General features: G+C 32.3%; 1 protein-coding gene across 2 annotated transcripts in view; it reads left to right on the top strand.

Annotated features, from left to right (window-relative positions):
• The window catches only part of LOC143258553 (transcription cofactor vestigial-like protein 2), a 37,299-nt gene extending 27,756 nt beyond the window's left edge, over positions 1-9,543 (top strand). For both annotated transcript variants that reach the window (XM_076517684.1, XM_076517683.1), the window contains one exon: positions 7,214-9,543. In XM_076517684.1, coding sequence (XP_076373799.1) covers positions 7,214-7,263 — 50 coding nt within the window. In that variant the 3' untranslated portion in view covers positions 7,264-9,543. The remainder of the gene's footprint in view (positions 1-7,213) is intronic.
• The last annotated feature ends 5,049 nt before the right edge of the window (positions 9,544-14,592 follow it).

The raw sequence follows: 14,592 nt of genomic DNA, 5'->3' as shown, positions 1-14,592 counted from the left end.
AAAAACTAGATTCATGTCTATATAATTATAAAATAAGGTGGTGTTCGACTTTTAGAATCTATATGATTATATTGATATAAAAACCAGATTCATTTCTATATAATCTATAAAATAAGGTGCTGTTTGATTTTGAGAATCCATGTGATTATAATGATATAAAATCTAGATTCATTTCTATGTAATCTGTAAAATAAGGTGGTGTTCGACTTTTAGCATCTATACTTAAGAAAGTACACTTTCCTACGGTACTGGAAATTTTGCATTGAGCTTCGTATTGTGATAAAATGAATATTTGGCAAAAGAATTCACTGAAAGTCTTACTGATGTAAAGACTTAAGAGTTTAATACAATCTTAATATCATTAACATTTAATGTTAGTTATATTATTTATATTTTTCATATTACACGTAGTATGGCCTAATGATTAGTGTGCTGGTCTCTGGACCTATGATTAACAACCCGTTACTTAGGAAAAAAGAAATCGACCTCTGCACTTTAGGGTCGGAGGTGTATTATAAGAGTGACGTTCAAATCCTGCTATTCTATTAAAGTAGCATATGAGTTGGCGGCGGATGGTGTTGATTAGTTGTGTACCCTTCAGTATATTAGTTCAAAATTAGGGCGTATAGCCAATGAGTAGCTTTACAGAAAATTGAACAAAAAATAATGATAATTCAAAATTAGGAAGTGTTAAACAGCTCTTGTTTGTATTTGCATGAATATCAGGAAATGAACCGGGCCAAACCATTTTCCAAATTAAAATTTCTACTGTTTTACACTTAGATGAAAAGTGATATGGATATTCCAAACAAACACAAACAATTTTAATTAAAAAAGTTATTTTAAAACTTCTAACTCATGATGCATTGTATGTCAAAGCTGTTGAAGTAATACGTCCTCTGTATTTATTGTAGATATTTACAAGATTATGACAGCAGTGCTATAAAATATGACAAAAGACTATAAGACGTTTTGATTAGACGTTAAGTATTTATAAATTATATTATAAAGTTTTTGTCCAAATACTCCTCTAAACATGAATACCGTACTGTGAAGAATTCCAAGAACCTGACTTTCGACATTAGAAATATTTACTTCGTAATTTGTTTCTGTTTATTGTATAACAGTTTTTATATAATACTTTAATTTATTTCTTCATATATTTGTTTCTTTTGGAACTAATGTCTCAGATGTTATCAATGATTTTTTAATGCTTGCGTTCATTCTTTCAATAGTATCTGAAAAATTACTTCTTTGCTTCTTAATGAGATTTTATGTTCTGGGACTAATGCCTCAGAAATCATCAGGTTTTGGTTCAATCGGACTAATGTTTCAGAAAACATACTTTTACTTCTCAATGTAATTTTTGTTACTTTGGAACTAATGCATTAGAAATAATAAGATGTTCACTTTAGACTTTCTAGAAAGACGTGTTTACATTTTAATGTGTTTTTTCTTCAATTCTGGGCCTAATAGATGAAAAAATAATTAGTTTTTTTTTCTCTCTGGATTAATGTTTAAGAAAACACACGTTTCCTTTCTAATGTAATTGTTGTTACTCTTGGACTAATATCTCAAAAAAAAACATACGTTTATTTCTTAGTATGTATCTTTTTTGTAATTTTGCGTCTAGTGTCTAAAAAACTATCAATTTTCTTCACTTTGAATTAACGTTTTAGAAAACATCAGATTAATTCTTAATGCTTTTATTAATTCTGCAACTTATGACATAGCTCTTATTTTTTTACGTTTTATTTTCTGTTGTAGAAAAAACACCTCAGAAATAATCAGCTTAATGTTTTAATGTTTTTGTTTACCCTGGAGCTTATGTTTCGAAAATGGACAATTTTTACTGAATATTTTCCGTTTAGAAGACAGATAACAGCTAATAACTCTTCACATGCATACTTACTAAACGAGTGGATGAGAAAGGGAAACAGATGAGACATGCCAATGCTCATCTGATGTAATTAGTATCTAATACATGAATGCCTGAATTATAATATAAACGGCAACTTCTACACAATTTTAAGGGAAAACCGAACGTAATTATGACTTGAACCTATTCAGACACAATGAAGTCTGATATTTACAAAGAAATTTTGAGAACAGGCATCAGTGGATGCTACTGATTTATGCTTGTGAATTATTCAGGAAGACCAGCTGTTTAAAATACTAAAACATAAGTGAGATTCTTGCTTTTTGAAGATAAGAACAAAGCTACATAATGGACTCCTCATGCTCTGCCCGTTGTAAATCCGTAGACATACTGCAAATAAATTTGAAGTCAATCTATCATTAAATTTATCACTTGTTAAGGAGTAATACTGATTTTAGGGGAATTCAATCCTTCAAACACACAATGTAATGTTTTATGAGCCATAAAAAGCTACAAAATTTCTTCCTTGTGTCATTTAATCAACAAAATTTGTACCTTAATAAATACGCATCTAATTATAGAAAAACACAAACACACAAACAAGAAACAACTGAAGTTCAATAACAACTGTTGCCAACTAGTGTTGAGTCTGTGGTCATGGGATAGGCCGTGCTAATTGTTTAATACTTTTCTTCTTCATAGATTACAGGTACCCACACACAGATGTTATATCTGTTGTTTGACGGGTTCTCTCATTACAAGTGTATAAGTAAACTATTTGAAATCTGATCCTTATGTTAAGTGACGTATAAAGCTTATGACAGATTCAAATTAGGTTACTTATAAGTGAGCCGGCATGACCCGGTGGTTAATGTACCCGACTCGCCGATTCGAATCCCCGTCATACTAAACATGCTTGCCCTTTCAGCCGTGTGGGCGTTATAAAGAGACGGTCAATCTCACTATTCATTGGTAAAATAGTAGCCCAAGAGCTGGTGGTGAGTGATGATGACTAGCTGCCTTCCCTCTAGTTTTACACTGTTAAATTAGGGACGGCTAGCACAGATAGCCCTCATGTAGCTTTGCGTGAAAATCAAAACAAACCAAACCAATACTTATAAGTTCGGAGGTAAAATATGATTAAAGTTGCTGAAGGAAATGATAGTAACGGTTAATTAGTTATTTATGATTTCGAAAGTTGAGGTTAGGGAAGATTACATAAGCATAACTTTAGAAAAAGTGAAAGAATTTAAATTTCTCGAAGCTAAGATTCCTCCTGGTTTTATTAATTGCGACTCTTAAGAATGATAAGTATTAGGGTTTTCCGGTTTATATAAGCAAGAATAGATAAGCTTGCACACTAACGTTCTAAGTCTATGCGTTTATTAAATAATTGTTTTTTTATGTGACCATATTGGTTATAAAGATACACTTTGATTAAAATGCGTTTATATTTTTGCCGCAGCTTCAAAGAGAATGATTTATTTTATAGTTTTATACTGTTGTATTTAATCGATCTGATAACAGATTTGTTTAAGATATTAAAGTTACGAATTTTTTCAATATCTTTATGAGATTATTTTGACTTCGGCGTACAATTCTCATTACACATTAAGTACAATTTTGCACTTCATAAATGTGTGTACATACGAGTTACTTTAAAAAAGGTATAGCGGTAATGTTTTACAGCCTCTAATGAGACCGTACACGAAGCATATGCGCTCTTTTAAACGACATAACCTAACCATACGTCACACTCAGTGTGGAATGTTAGATAATTAAATCTGCCGTTGGAGGGCCCTTCCTCACCCTCGCCTGGGTTATTAATTACAATGTTTTACCAAAGCTTTCGTCCATCGTGTTCTCAGCATGCAAGGAACACCATCACTTCATGCTTCCTCTCTCCACATTCGATCAGAATGATGTACATTGGAGTATGTATTACACACTAAGAAATGAAGACACATCTACTGATGGATAATAAAATATTTATGGGGCTCTCTAAGGGATAGTAGTGAATATACACGAAATACTTTGCACTTTTAATCGATATTCCAGACTAAACGATATCTCCAGAACTTTCACACCTTAACCTATTTTAAATAGGCGTTTAACCGAGAAATTGAATTTTCAAGATGCATTTTGGAATAAAATTGAGTGGAATACCCTAAAGGGGCTGAAAACAGTTAGTACTGTCATATCAACAATGTCTTCTCTTCATTCGAAAGGCAGCTAAATGTTCCAAGAGCGTTGTGAGCGTAAACAAGGTTGAAGTATTAAAAGAGCATTGCATCAATTTAAACGACAGATGAATGAAACCTTGTTTTACTGTTAAGTAAAGACTTCTAGCTATCCCAAGAATATAGTACAAACTGTAGCTAGTTTGTAACATTACCAAGTTGTATTATGATTATAAAGATATGGTGGTGTGCCATTTTACATACAAGAATATCTCTACTATGTTACACTATTTGATAACTAATTTAAAAGGAAAATTAAGTTAAAATTAGCGTTACTACTTGGAATATATTTTTGTTGACATACGTTAATGGTGGGTTCCTTCGATAATATATCTCCAGTATTTCTTAAATTATGTTTGTAAATGTACGTATGTATATATAGATATAAATTCATATAAATAAATTGTGTGGATCCTTACGTACTCCTTATTATCTTAGTTTATTGTAAAAATGAAAGTTTGTTGTAAATAGAGAACACTCTATTTGATCTGTCATCATAGTTCAGTCTCTCGAAAAAATTCGCGATAAACTAACATTTATTGTACATCTACATATATGTGCTCAGATACAAAGTGTTATTCGCAACTTATAATAACAATATGTATATTCTATCACTTTGCCCTTAGCTATCCTCCATTCCAAAATATTTTAACTACATGGGATAAAAGGCTTGACCCTCTTGTTGTAATTATATTCACGCATGGTTACTTCTAAGTAAGTGTATATGGTGCCTGAAATTGTTCTATTCTGATAGGATTATATCGAATAACTTGTCCCATGACGACGACTCCTATTCTTCATACAAGCCGTGAAATGTTTATGGTCTGGAAGAAAGGGATATCTGTAATATTGAATCTTATAGATAAAACAACGTAAGGCGGATCCCAGCAAGAAGGAAATAGGCTATTTCTCGACCATCTACCAGTCGTACAGTGGTGAAGAAAGTAAAACAGCTTTTCATTACAAAGCAATCTCAGAACACAACGACCTACACAGATAAAATATGTTTCATCCTGGGATTGTTAGGTCTACATGATGAAACAAAAGGCATGTTTACAAGCTTCTCCCAAAGCATATTAAGGATAATTTTCTTTTTATCCAAACCTCTGTGTATTTTTGTCTATGAGCGAGGTGTGGCTGTGTAGTAGCGTGCGGAACTGTGAATCAGATAATTCATACTTCACGTCCATTGTGGAAAAATTACGCTCCGCATTTTGGAGCAGTGGGTGTGTCCTAAGAGTGATGACAACTATTCAATTTCAATAGCTAACTAGTTGGCAGTAGAAAATGTTGACTAACTGGGAAATTTAGTCTACGAGCTCAAAATCAGGAGTAATCTGCGCATAAAGCGCTTCTGTATCTTTGCCCAAATATCCAAAAGATAAAAACAAATTTCTAATTACGTCATTTCTTTAAATTGTTTGTTTATTTACTACTTTTAACATACGAAATAACAGCTTTATTTCTTTAATGCCCCCCGCTAGTACAGTGGTAAATATATGGATTTATAACGCTAAAACCAGATGTTTGATTCCCCTCGGTGGGCTCAGCAGATAGCCCGATGAGGCTTTGCTAAAAAAAAAAGCACAAAGCATTGCTTTCATATTTTCTTTGTTTCACGTTGCGTCAACTTTATCTTTCAAGATGAGTCATATGTTTTATATTATTTTTTGTTGTAAACCTTTGAATTTGACCCGAAATTATTTTACTACATTATAGTATAAGTTTGAAAGCTGTATTTAAAAAAATAAAGTTCGCAAAAAGAAAGACTTCATAATTTTTATTTTCTATTTATGAAACATTTTCGCTGACTAATTGCTTAATCTACCTTTATTTTACGTTTATTATAAATGCTTCAATTTGTAGTCGACTTTCTCATGTAAAGTTCATAAAGAGAAGATACAGAAGCTTGGGTACATTATATTAAAACGATTTTGAAGCCTCACAAAGTTATAGTCCATGACGATACGTCTGATTATGCTCTATATAACGATCATGCTTTGTTTGTTTGTTTGAATTTCGCTCAAATCTACACGAGAACTGTCTACGCTAGTTGTCCCTAACTTAGTAATATAAGACCAGAGAGAAGGTAGTTATTCATCACCACTCATCACCAACTTTTGGACTATTCATTTACCAACAAATAGTGGTATTTACTTTAACATTATAGCGCCACCACGACTGAAAAAGCGAGCATATTTGGTTTGACGGGAATTCAAACCCGCGACCCTCTGATTGCAAGATGAGTGCCATACCCACGTGGTCATGCCAGATCATGACGATCATGCAGTTTGATGATGGTTCTGCAGCGTGAGTTTCCATTGCGAAAGGCTCTGACTTCGTTCTCAGGCTGTCATGTCCAAAGCACATCATTCTTTCAAGCTTTTGATAATCGATCTAGTTTAAGAGGACGACGATGTGGAATGAGTTTCTTACAGCCTTCTTCGATAACAAAATATTCATATACTCGGATCATAAAGGTGGATTTGGATCGGGGATCTATAATTTCGAAGACGAGGTTATCCATTGTACTTAACTGCACTGAAAAAAACCCAAAGGAATATGGGTTACCTCTCAGATGAGGATCCTTCTTGATTGCGTACTTTTCTTTGAGGTACGAGAATGGCTTTTGCCCATGACTTACCATAGCTGGAGTACAATTTGTTGCAGGTCGCCTTCTCAATGGTCCTGGTATTGAGAGGTAATCGATATTCCTTTGTTTTTTTTTCAATGCAATTAAATACAATGGATATCCTCGTCTTCGAAATTATAGATCCCTGATCCAAACCCACCTTAACGATCTGAGTGTATGAATATTTTGTGTCGAAGAATGTTGTAAGAAACCCATCCCACAAGCGATCAATTTTTCCTGGAATTACAGCATCTGCATACGCTTTGCGAAACAATAATAAAATGTAGTTTCCCTATCATTTGTTCCACCGTGACTTTATGTAAAATGCGACTATCATGTGAGTTGTAGATTTACATATTCAATATCATTTCATTATAAAGTAGTCAACCCTGTATGCTAGTCTCGTCTCTGTTTTAGGTTTTGATAATTGATAGTAACGAACCTAACTTTATCTCTTTGCAGGTTTCGAAGGTCAAGTACAAGAGTCCGGCAAAGATCTCTATTGGTTTTAATCCCTCGAACCTTCACAAAAGATGAAACATTTCTTCCATTAATGCATATTTATGCATGACAGACATACAACATTAGAGGCCAGAGTTCAAAGAATGCCAAAAGTTGACTGGTTACTGCTTCTAATAAGTTATGAAGCAAACACCCATCTCATGGATGACATATGGTGATGATGTTATACATAACAGTCTACTAGGTGGAACTACTATACCTGGATGATCTCGTGACTATAACACTGTCTTTAAGCAACTGTTGTACAGCTAACTTTATAACTGACTAGTCGCTTGTGAATATGCATTTGGAATTTAGACGTGAGTCTAGTGGTGACTTTACGGATGAATCTTTCATCTCGTTCTTCACTATTAGTTCGACGTTCTGGCAGTTTGAAGACTCATTAAAATGTTTGAAAAATTCGACTGTTTTATCAATGTCGACGTCATCAGAATTCGGTGTTTGTTCGATGTTTACCTGCACACTAACAGCAACAATAAAGTTATGCAGGGCTTATCTACGGAGAAGTGGTATAGACGTAGTTGTAATTTACAATTATTTATTGAGATGGTGACAGTTGAAGCTATTTGATATGTGCATCCAATTTTCATTTTTACGACAAACATTGTTCAATTACAGGGAGTATAACTTAAGCCTAAATCTCAGTTATTCTAAGTCGATTCACCATTTTAATTTTTGACAACTCAAAGTTTATGGACTCTATGCATTTTACTTATAATTAAAACACGTTTTATACAAAAAACAGGACTAGTCATCTAAAATAAACAGGCCCTATCGTGAAATAAAGATTAAAAATTCAAGTCGTAGCACTGCTGTGACAACAGTGTAAGAAATGACTGAAATAAGAGGCATGGAGAGAGACTGTTTCACATAAAGATGACATACAGTTAAAGATCAGTTTAACTTCCACTATTTTTTTTTAAATTACACAAAACTCGAAACTCTTAAATACCCACGAACTTATATTTTTCGAACAGTCTTGTTTTCTTCTCAGCTATTTTTATTTTGAAACGACATTTACCAAAAACACAACAAAGAGGAAACTTATTAATGCAAGATGTATTGTTTTGTACTTCAGCTCTATTTCTTTGTATAAAATGTTTTGTCTTTCTTAGCAAGACCTGTATATTAGTATAGAAACAAAAAGGATAACATAGCTTTACCTTTTAAACTGAAATGTAGACATTATAAGGCGTCTTTTGAAACTAACTATACGCCAAATGTATGATAAAGCTTCTACTCAAAACTTTATTGTCACACATGCATTTGTACAAAAAAGAAATGTTCTCTAGACTTTTGATGGATCAGAATTGAATAGGTCACAACTAGCAAACTGGAGTTAAATACGAAGTGATTTTATTTATGTTCATTTCACTTCAGGTCTACGAGAAGGTATCATAAGCAAAGTAGTTTTTGTAATTCATAAAGGTTCTGTATAGAGCAAAAAGAAACGTCATTTTGTTAGTTTATATCAAAACGTAGTAGTACTTTTACCACAGTCTTAAATCATTTGAATCAAAACCTAGCAATATTCTTACTAAAAATTTAAGTCATTTATATCAAAATTAGAGTCTTAAGTCATATGTATTAAAACATCGTAATACTTTTACTAAAATGTTGCATCACATACATTAAACTTAAAAATAATTTATACAGCATTAAACGTGTTTTTTGGAAACTTTTGAAAATTAGGCAAGAAGATAAGTCAGGTCTAAAGGCAAGTGTTAAGCATCAACTTTCAATTTTATAAAGAATTAATATAAATTTGATAAGCGTCATTAACTATTTATTTTAATTACAATCTGTTCCTAACTCGCATTTTGGTAAAAACTACTTTTCTGAGAAGTTTTCACAAGAACTGAAGTTATTGTCAAATAGAACTTCAAACTTTATGACCTAAAAAAATGAGATATTTTCTTTTCGTTTTGTTATTAATTTCACTAGCAGGTAAAAATAGTCGCCATAACCCAATTTACTCTGTAATAAGTAGTTTATCCGGAAATAGTTTATTGTAATAGATGCCATTGTTGAAACATCAGTTCTTTCTATGTGAATCTAGAAGAAACCTGCAAAGAATTCTTATGATTGTGATTAGTCCTACCTCAGATGACCGTTTGATGTGGGTTTACTGTCTATGCAATAGTCACAGTGAATGTGTTGCAACATAACATGTTGAAGTTTAAAGAGCTACTGCACACGTAGCGAGATGACTGGAATAGATTTACTTTGACATGCAATGTGTAATAAAAATAACAGTGAGTATTTAAAAAGTGTACATATTTTTATTTATATGCACTATTAGTTTTATGAATAATCATATATTGTGCGTGTGTGTGTTTTTCTCATGGTAAAACCACATCGGGCTATCTGCTGTGTCTACAGAGAAGAACCCCTGATTTTAGCGTTGTAAATCTGAATACTTACCGCTGTACCAGCGGAGGTCTTTCATATATTAACAACTTTCTTAGAGCTATACATTTTTTGTACTTTCATGCTCTTACTAGCGTATAATTGTATATAATAACAAAATACACATATTTAGAATTTTTTTGTCTACTTCTCTACATATATTATTTTATTAATGAACAGTACTTTTCACTGATTATGTTTTATCTCCCATTGAAAGCGACTTTACGTGTGTTTTTTTGTAGCAAAGTTATATCAAGCTATCTGTTGTTTGTTCTGAGTGGAATTGAACCATTCATACCAGAGTTATAAGACCGAGGACTTACAGTTGTCCGACCGCGATACGACTTCATATCATCCGCCCTTATGACCCTTGTATCATATAACGATTTATTTTATTTTCTACCTCAGAACAGTGATATAAATACTTCAGATATTTTCTTTATCCCCTGAGGTCTGGATTTAATTAATAAATTTCATCTATACAGTTAAATGCTCACGTTCGTTTGTAGATTGATTTCAAAAGTACCGTTCTTTTACTCATAAATATTAAATAATTTAAACAGACATATGTTTAAATATTAATATAGATACCAATATTCCAAACTGTTTCAACTGATTGATCATGAATTTCTGAACAAAACTGATTTACTTTTATTACTTAAAATATGATACTAGGAGGTGGTCACTGCTCTAAAGACAAAACCAAATAAATGAAGAAAAACACCTCATGCTATCACAAAATAAACAAGATATTGTGTTTAATATTTTGTAGATTTGAATTTGTTTTCAAATTAAATCTTCTCTTTATAATTTCTGCTATTGGGCAGCAAAACATAAGTAAAAAAATATAAAAGTTAACAATAAGCAATTTCCTAACATTATCTTAAATAAATATGTTTAACAAGCTGTTCTGCAACAAAAACTAGATAAACTAAGGAACCAACAACAAAAGAAACGCCAACACGACGAACCGTCAACCATCTTTGCAATTAACAGATCCGGCCGACAATTAAGCACTGAAGAGATACATCTACTCAACAAAGGACTCCACTTTGCAGTAATGAAAGCATGTCTGGAATATCTATCTAGTAGAGTGGTGATTCATTCTAAACAAACTGAAAACATCAACAGAATAACAGAAATCAACCACCTGAAAGAACACAACTTTGACAACAATTCCATCTACAATCAACAACCAATCTTTCCAGGTAGAACTAAAAAAACATCTATTTCTCCAAAATACCTCAAAACAGATTTTTCACGCAAAACCATAGACATAATTTCACAGAAAAGAAACTAAAAACCAACCTCACACGAAAAGATATCGATTTTAATAAACAACCTGAGCCAAGACAAAAACATGAAAATTTTAAAAGCAGATAAAGCTATAATTATAATGAACACAAACGAAAAATTAAAAAAATGAGCAACATCTTATCAGGTACAAACAAATTTAAAATACTAAACACAAATCTAACAAAAAACATAATTACCAATTAAACAAAATACTACAACAAGTTAAAAAAAACAACAACAAACACAATCTCAGAAAACCTTTATTCTTACCTACGCAGGGCCGACTCACGCACATCGCAACTATACGGCATCCCCAAACCTCAAAAAACCAATTGTCCATTACAACCCATAATGTCATTTAACTACAATTTCGGTAAATACATTACGTGGGCATTTTCTAAATATGTGAGCCGGCTTCTTTTTCAAATACTCTTTTAACTTTAAATTTATTCTTAATCAACTAAATCATAAAGCCTTAATAGCCAGTTTTGATGTAATCTCCCTCTTCACAGAAGTCTCAACCAATGACGCCTGCAAGATAGCTTTAGAACTTTATATCCAAGACCCCAACTCATTGATACACACTCCAAGCAACCAATTAGCAACCCTTATAGAATTTACTATCACCTAAACTACCTACAAATTATGGCCTAAGTATGAGGAATCCCGTGTCACCAGTTCTAACCAACATTTTTATCACACAAATTGAACCTCAAGCGATCAAATCAGCATTACACTATTACTATACTAGTACAGATATGTTGACGTTACAATTGCTGGATTTACATCTACAGAATACACACTTAGTTTTTTCAACCACGTTAACTCTATACACCACAACATTAAGCTCACCTGTGAACAGGAAAAAAACTAACCAAATAGCAGTTCTCAACCTCAAGATCACAAGAATCGATACACAATTCAAAAAATAAATCCACAGAAAAATCACCCGTACTAGATTATACGTTCCCTGGGACTCAGCACATGAAACAAAACAAAACCTCAACATATTAAGAAACCAAATAAATACAGCCACAAAACTATGCTCACCGAATAAAATTAACGTTAAGTCAAAAAAAAATATATACCAACATTTCATTAACACCAACAAATTTTTTCCAAAAATCGTTGAAAAAATTATACGGTCACACCTAGGTAAACAACACAATCAACAACAAACAAACCATAATAAATTCCAAGATACAACAAACTACAAAACCTTACATTGCTGCATACCATATATTCGCGACATCAGGAAAAAAATAACAAACATCTGGAAAAAACAACTTAAAACACAACAATCCTGTAAACACTAAATTCATTCAAAAACCAGGTACAAAACAAGAGTCAACATTACGTAAAAACTACACTGACAGACACAACACTAACATTATTTATAAAATACAATACAACAACTGCCACGATTTCTATGCTGAAGAAACAAGAAGAAAAGATGGAAACCAGATTTAAAGAACAAAAAAAAACACCTTCACACGTTTTTAAACACTGTAAATCAAATAAACAGAACATAACCATTAGAAAACACCCATGTACTAAGTGGAGAAACAAATATAAACAAACGCTGATCAAAGAAGTCCTACTTATACAGCAACTAAAACCAAAATTAAACCAATATAAAATAACACTTTTATACCTATACTCATTCATAACCTAACATCTAGCTGTAACGCCACCTACATTTACAGGAGGTAGTTTGAAATCGTTACACCGGCATGGCTAGGTGGTTAAGGCGCTCGACTCGCAATCTGAGGGTCGCAGATTCGAATCCCAGTCACACCAAACATGCTTGACTTTTAGCAGTGGGGGAGTTATAATGTAACGGTCAATTCCACTATTCGTTGGTAAAAGAGTATCCCAAGAGTTGGCGGTAGGTGGTGATAACTAGCAGCCTTCCTTCGAGTCTTACACTGCTAAATTAGCGATGGCTAGCTCAGATAGCCCACGTGTAGCTCTGCGCGAAATTCCAAAAACAAACTCTTCGTTGACCTGAAGATGACCCAAATAGGTAGAAACATTGTTCTTTACTTTATTCTAATAAAACTTTTATACCAACACCAACCGTCTTGGTATACATTTTTACTTCAAGCTGGTTTCTCGTCATCACGGTTAACTATTACCTTTTTATGATCCAATTTTCATGTGTTTAGCTGTTTCATGATACATTCTGGCTCTATGTTCTTCGAAAAATCTATATAATAAGCTACTACCTAGTCATTTACTTTTTCAAGTTATAAGGACGTAAATAACAGGATATAAATGTTTAACGGCAGTATTTATTAATAGATATTTTGTATCACTTAAAGCAGACAAAATGAATACTTGTAGTGCCGCTATTTTTATACTTATTTGTCCAACAGGAAGTCAGTATAAGAATTAAGAATTGTATGCATCATTCGTACAAGTGAGAGCATTATAAACGTAAAAGACTGAGGCATTTAATTGAATAATAAGTGATATATTTGATAACGTTATAACCTCATTTATCCAAAAATTCAATTAACAAACAATAAAAAATTCAGTAACATCCTTTCCACTTAATCTATAATATAAAGTGTAATTTTAAATGTTAAAACAGAAAATATTTTAAATCAAATATCATTTGACGAAAATTACATTTGAAAAAACTGATTTATTGATGGTATCTGTTTTGTTCAGGATTAAACAAACGAAAAAGGTAGCTCTTAGCTACTGATAAAATCGAAAAGCTTCAAAAATTATCTTAGAGACGTAGAATGAGTAATTAGCAAACGAATACTGTTTATTTAATATTTACTGATACAAATCGACTTACTATTTTGCTCAAATCTGTTTTCTGAGATAAATTCCTATCTCTTTGAACTGGGTTATTATGTAATATTTCTAAATCTTAGCTTTTAAGACATAATTTTTTGTCTGTTCAAACCGAAGTTGAAACTGTAATTTATTTACTGTTCTTTAACCCTAGCAAATACGAGCGAATTTACTTTTTTTTTTCAGTATTGTGGCAAAATGGGACAATTTACTGTTTTTTCAACCTGAACTATACAAGGCTATTTATTGCTTTATTTTTCAGATACACTGAAAAATATCTGTCAAGTAGTGAGTAGTATCATAGACTCAGGAAGATTATTGCACTAATTTTAAATTCCAATAGCAAAGGAAAAACAAAGAAATACAATTGAATAAACAAACAAAACTTTTATTCCCTAAAATTCTTATGTTTCTTAGCTATTAGTTTTTCACTGTTTCGTAATGACTAAACTGGCTTCAGGGTGAACAGGAAGACTTTACAAAATGGCTGACAACACGAAGATAAGAACGAAAAAAGTGAGAAAGAAGATTAAAGTTTGATATTCAATTGCCAAAACGTACGTATTTCATGAGTTATAACAAATACACAGAGGATTGTGATATCTTGCATATAGGTCAACAGAGCAAAAACTTGGACCCGCATATAAGAGGAAAATATCAAATCGTAAGCTTTGAGACATATAGGTCGTGAAGAAATAATAATGAAAAAAAAATACGTAGAAGAAAACAAATCTTTAATGACAATATCCCAATTTACAAAATAATAAAACAATACACTTCACGATATTACAAAACAGTAAAAT

The sequence above is a fragment of the Tachypleus tridentatus genome, chromosome 8, assembly GCF_004210375.1.
Source record: "Tachypleus tridentatus isolate NWPU-2018 chromosome 8, ASM421037v1, whole genome shotgun sequence".
Taxonomy (NCBI): Eukaryota; Metazoa; Arthropoda; class Merostomata; order Xiphosura; family Limulidae; genus Tachypleus; species Tachypleus tridentatus.
This window is presented reverse-complemented; position numbering and strand designations above follow the sequence as displayed.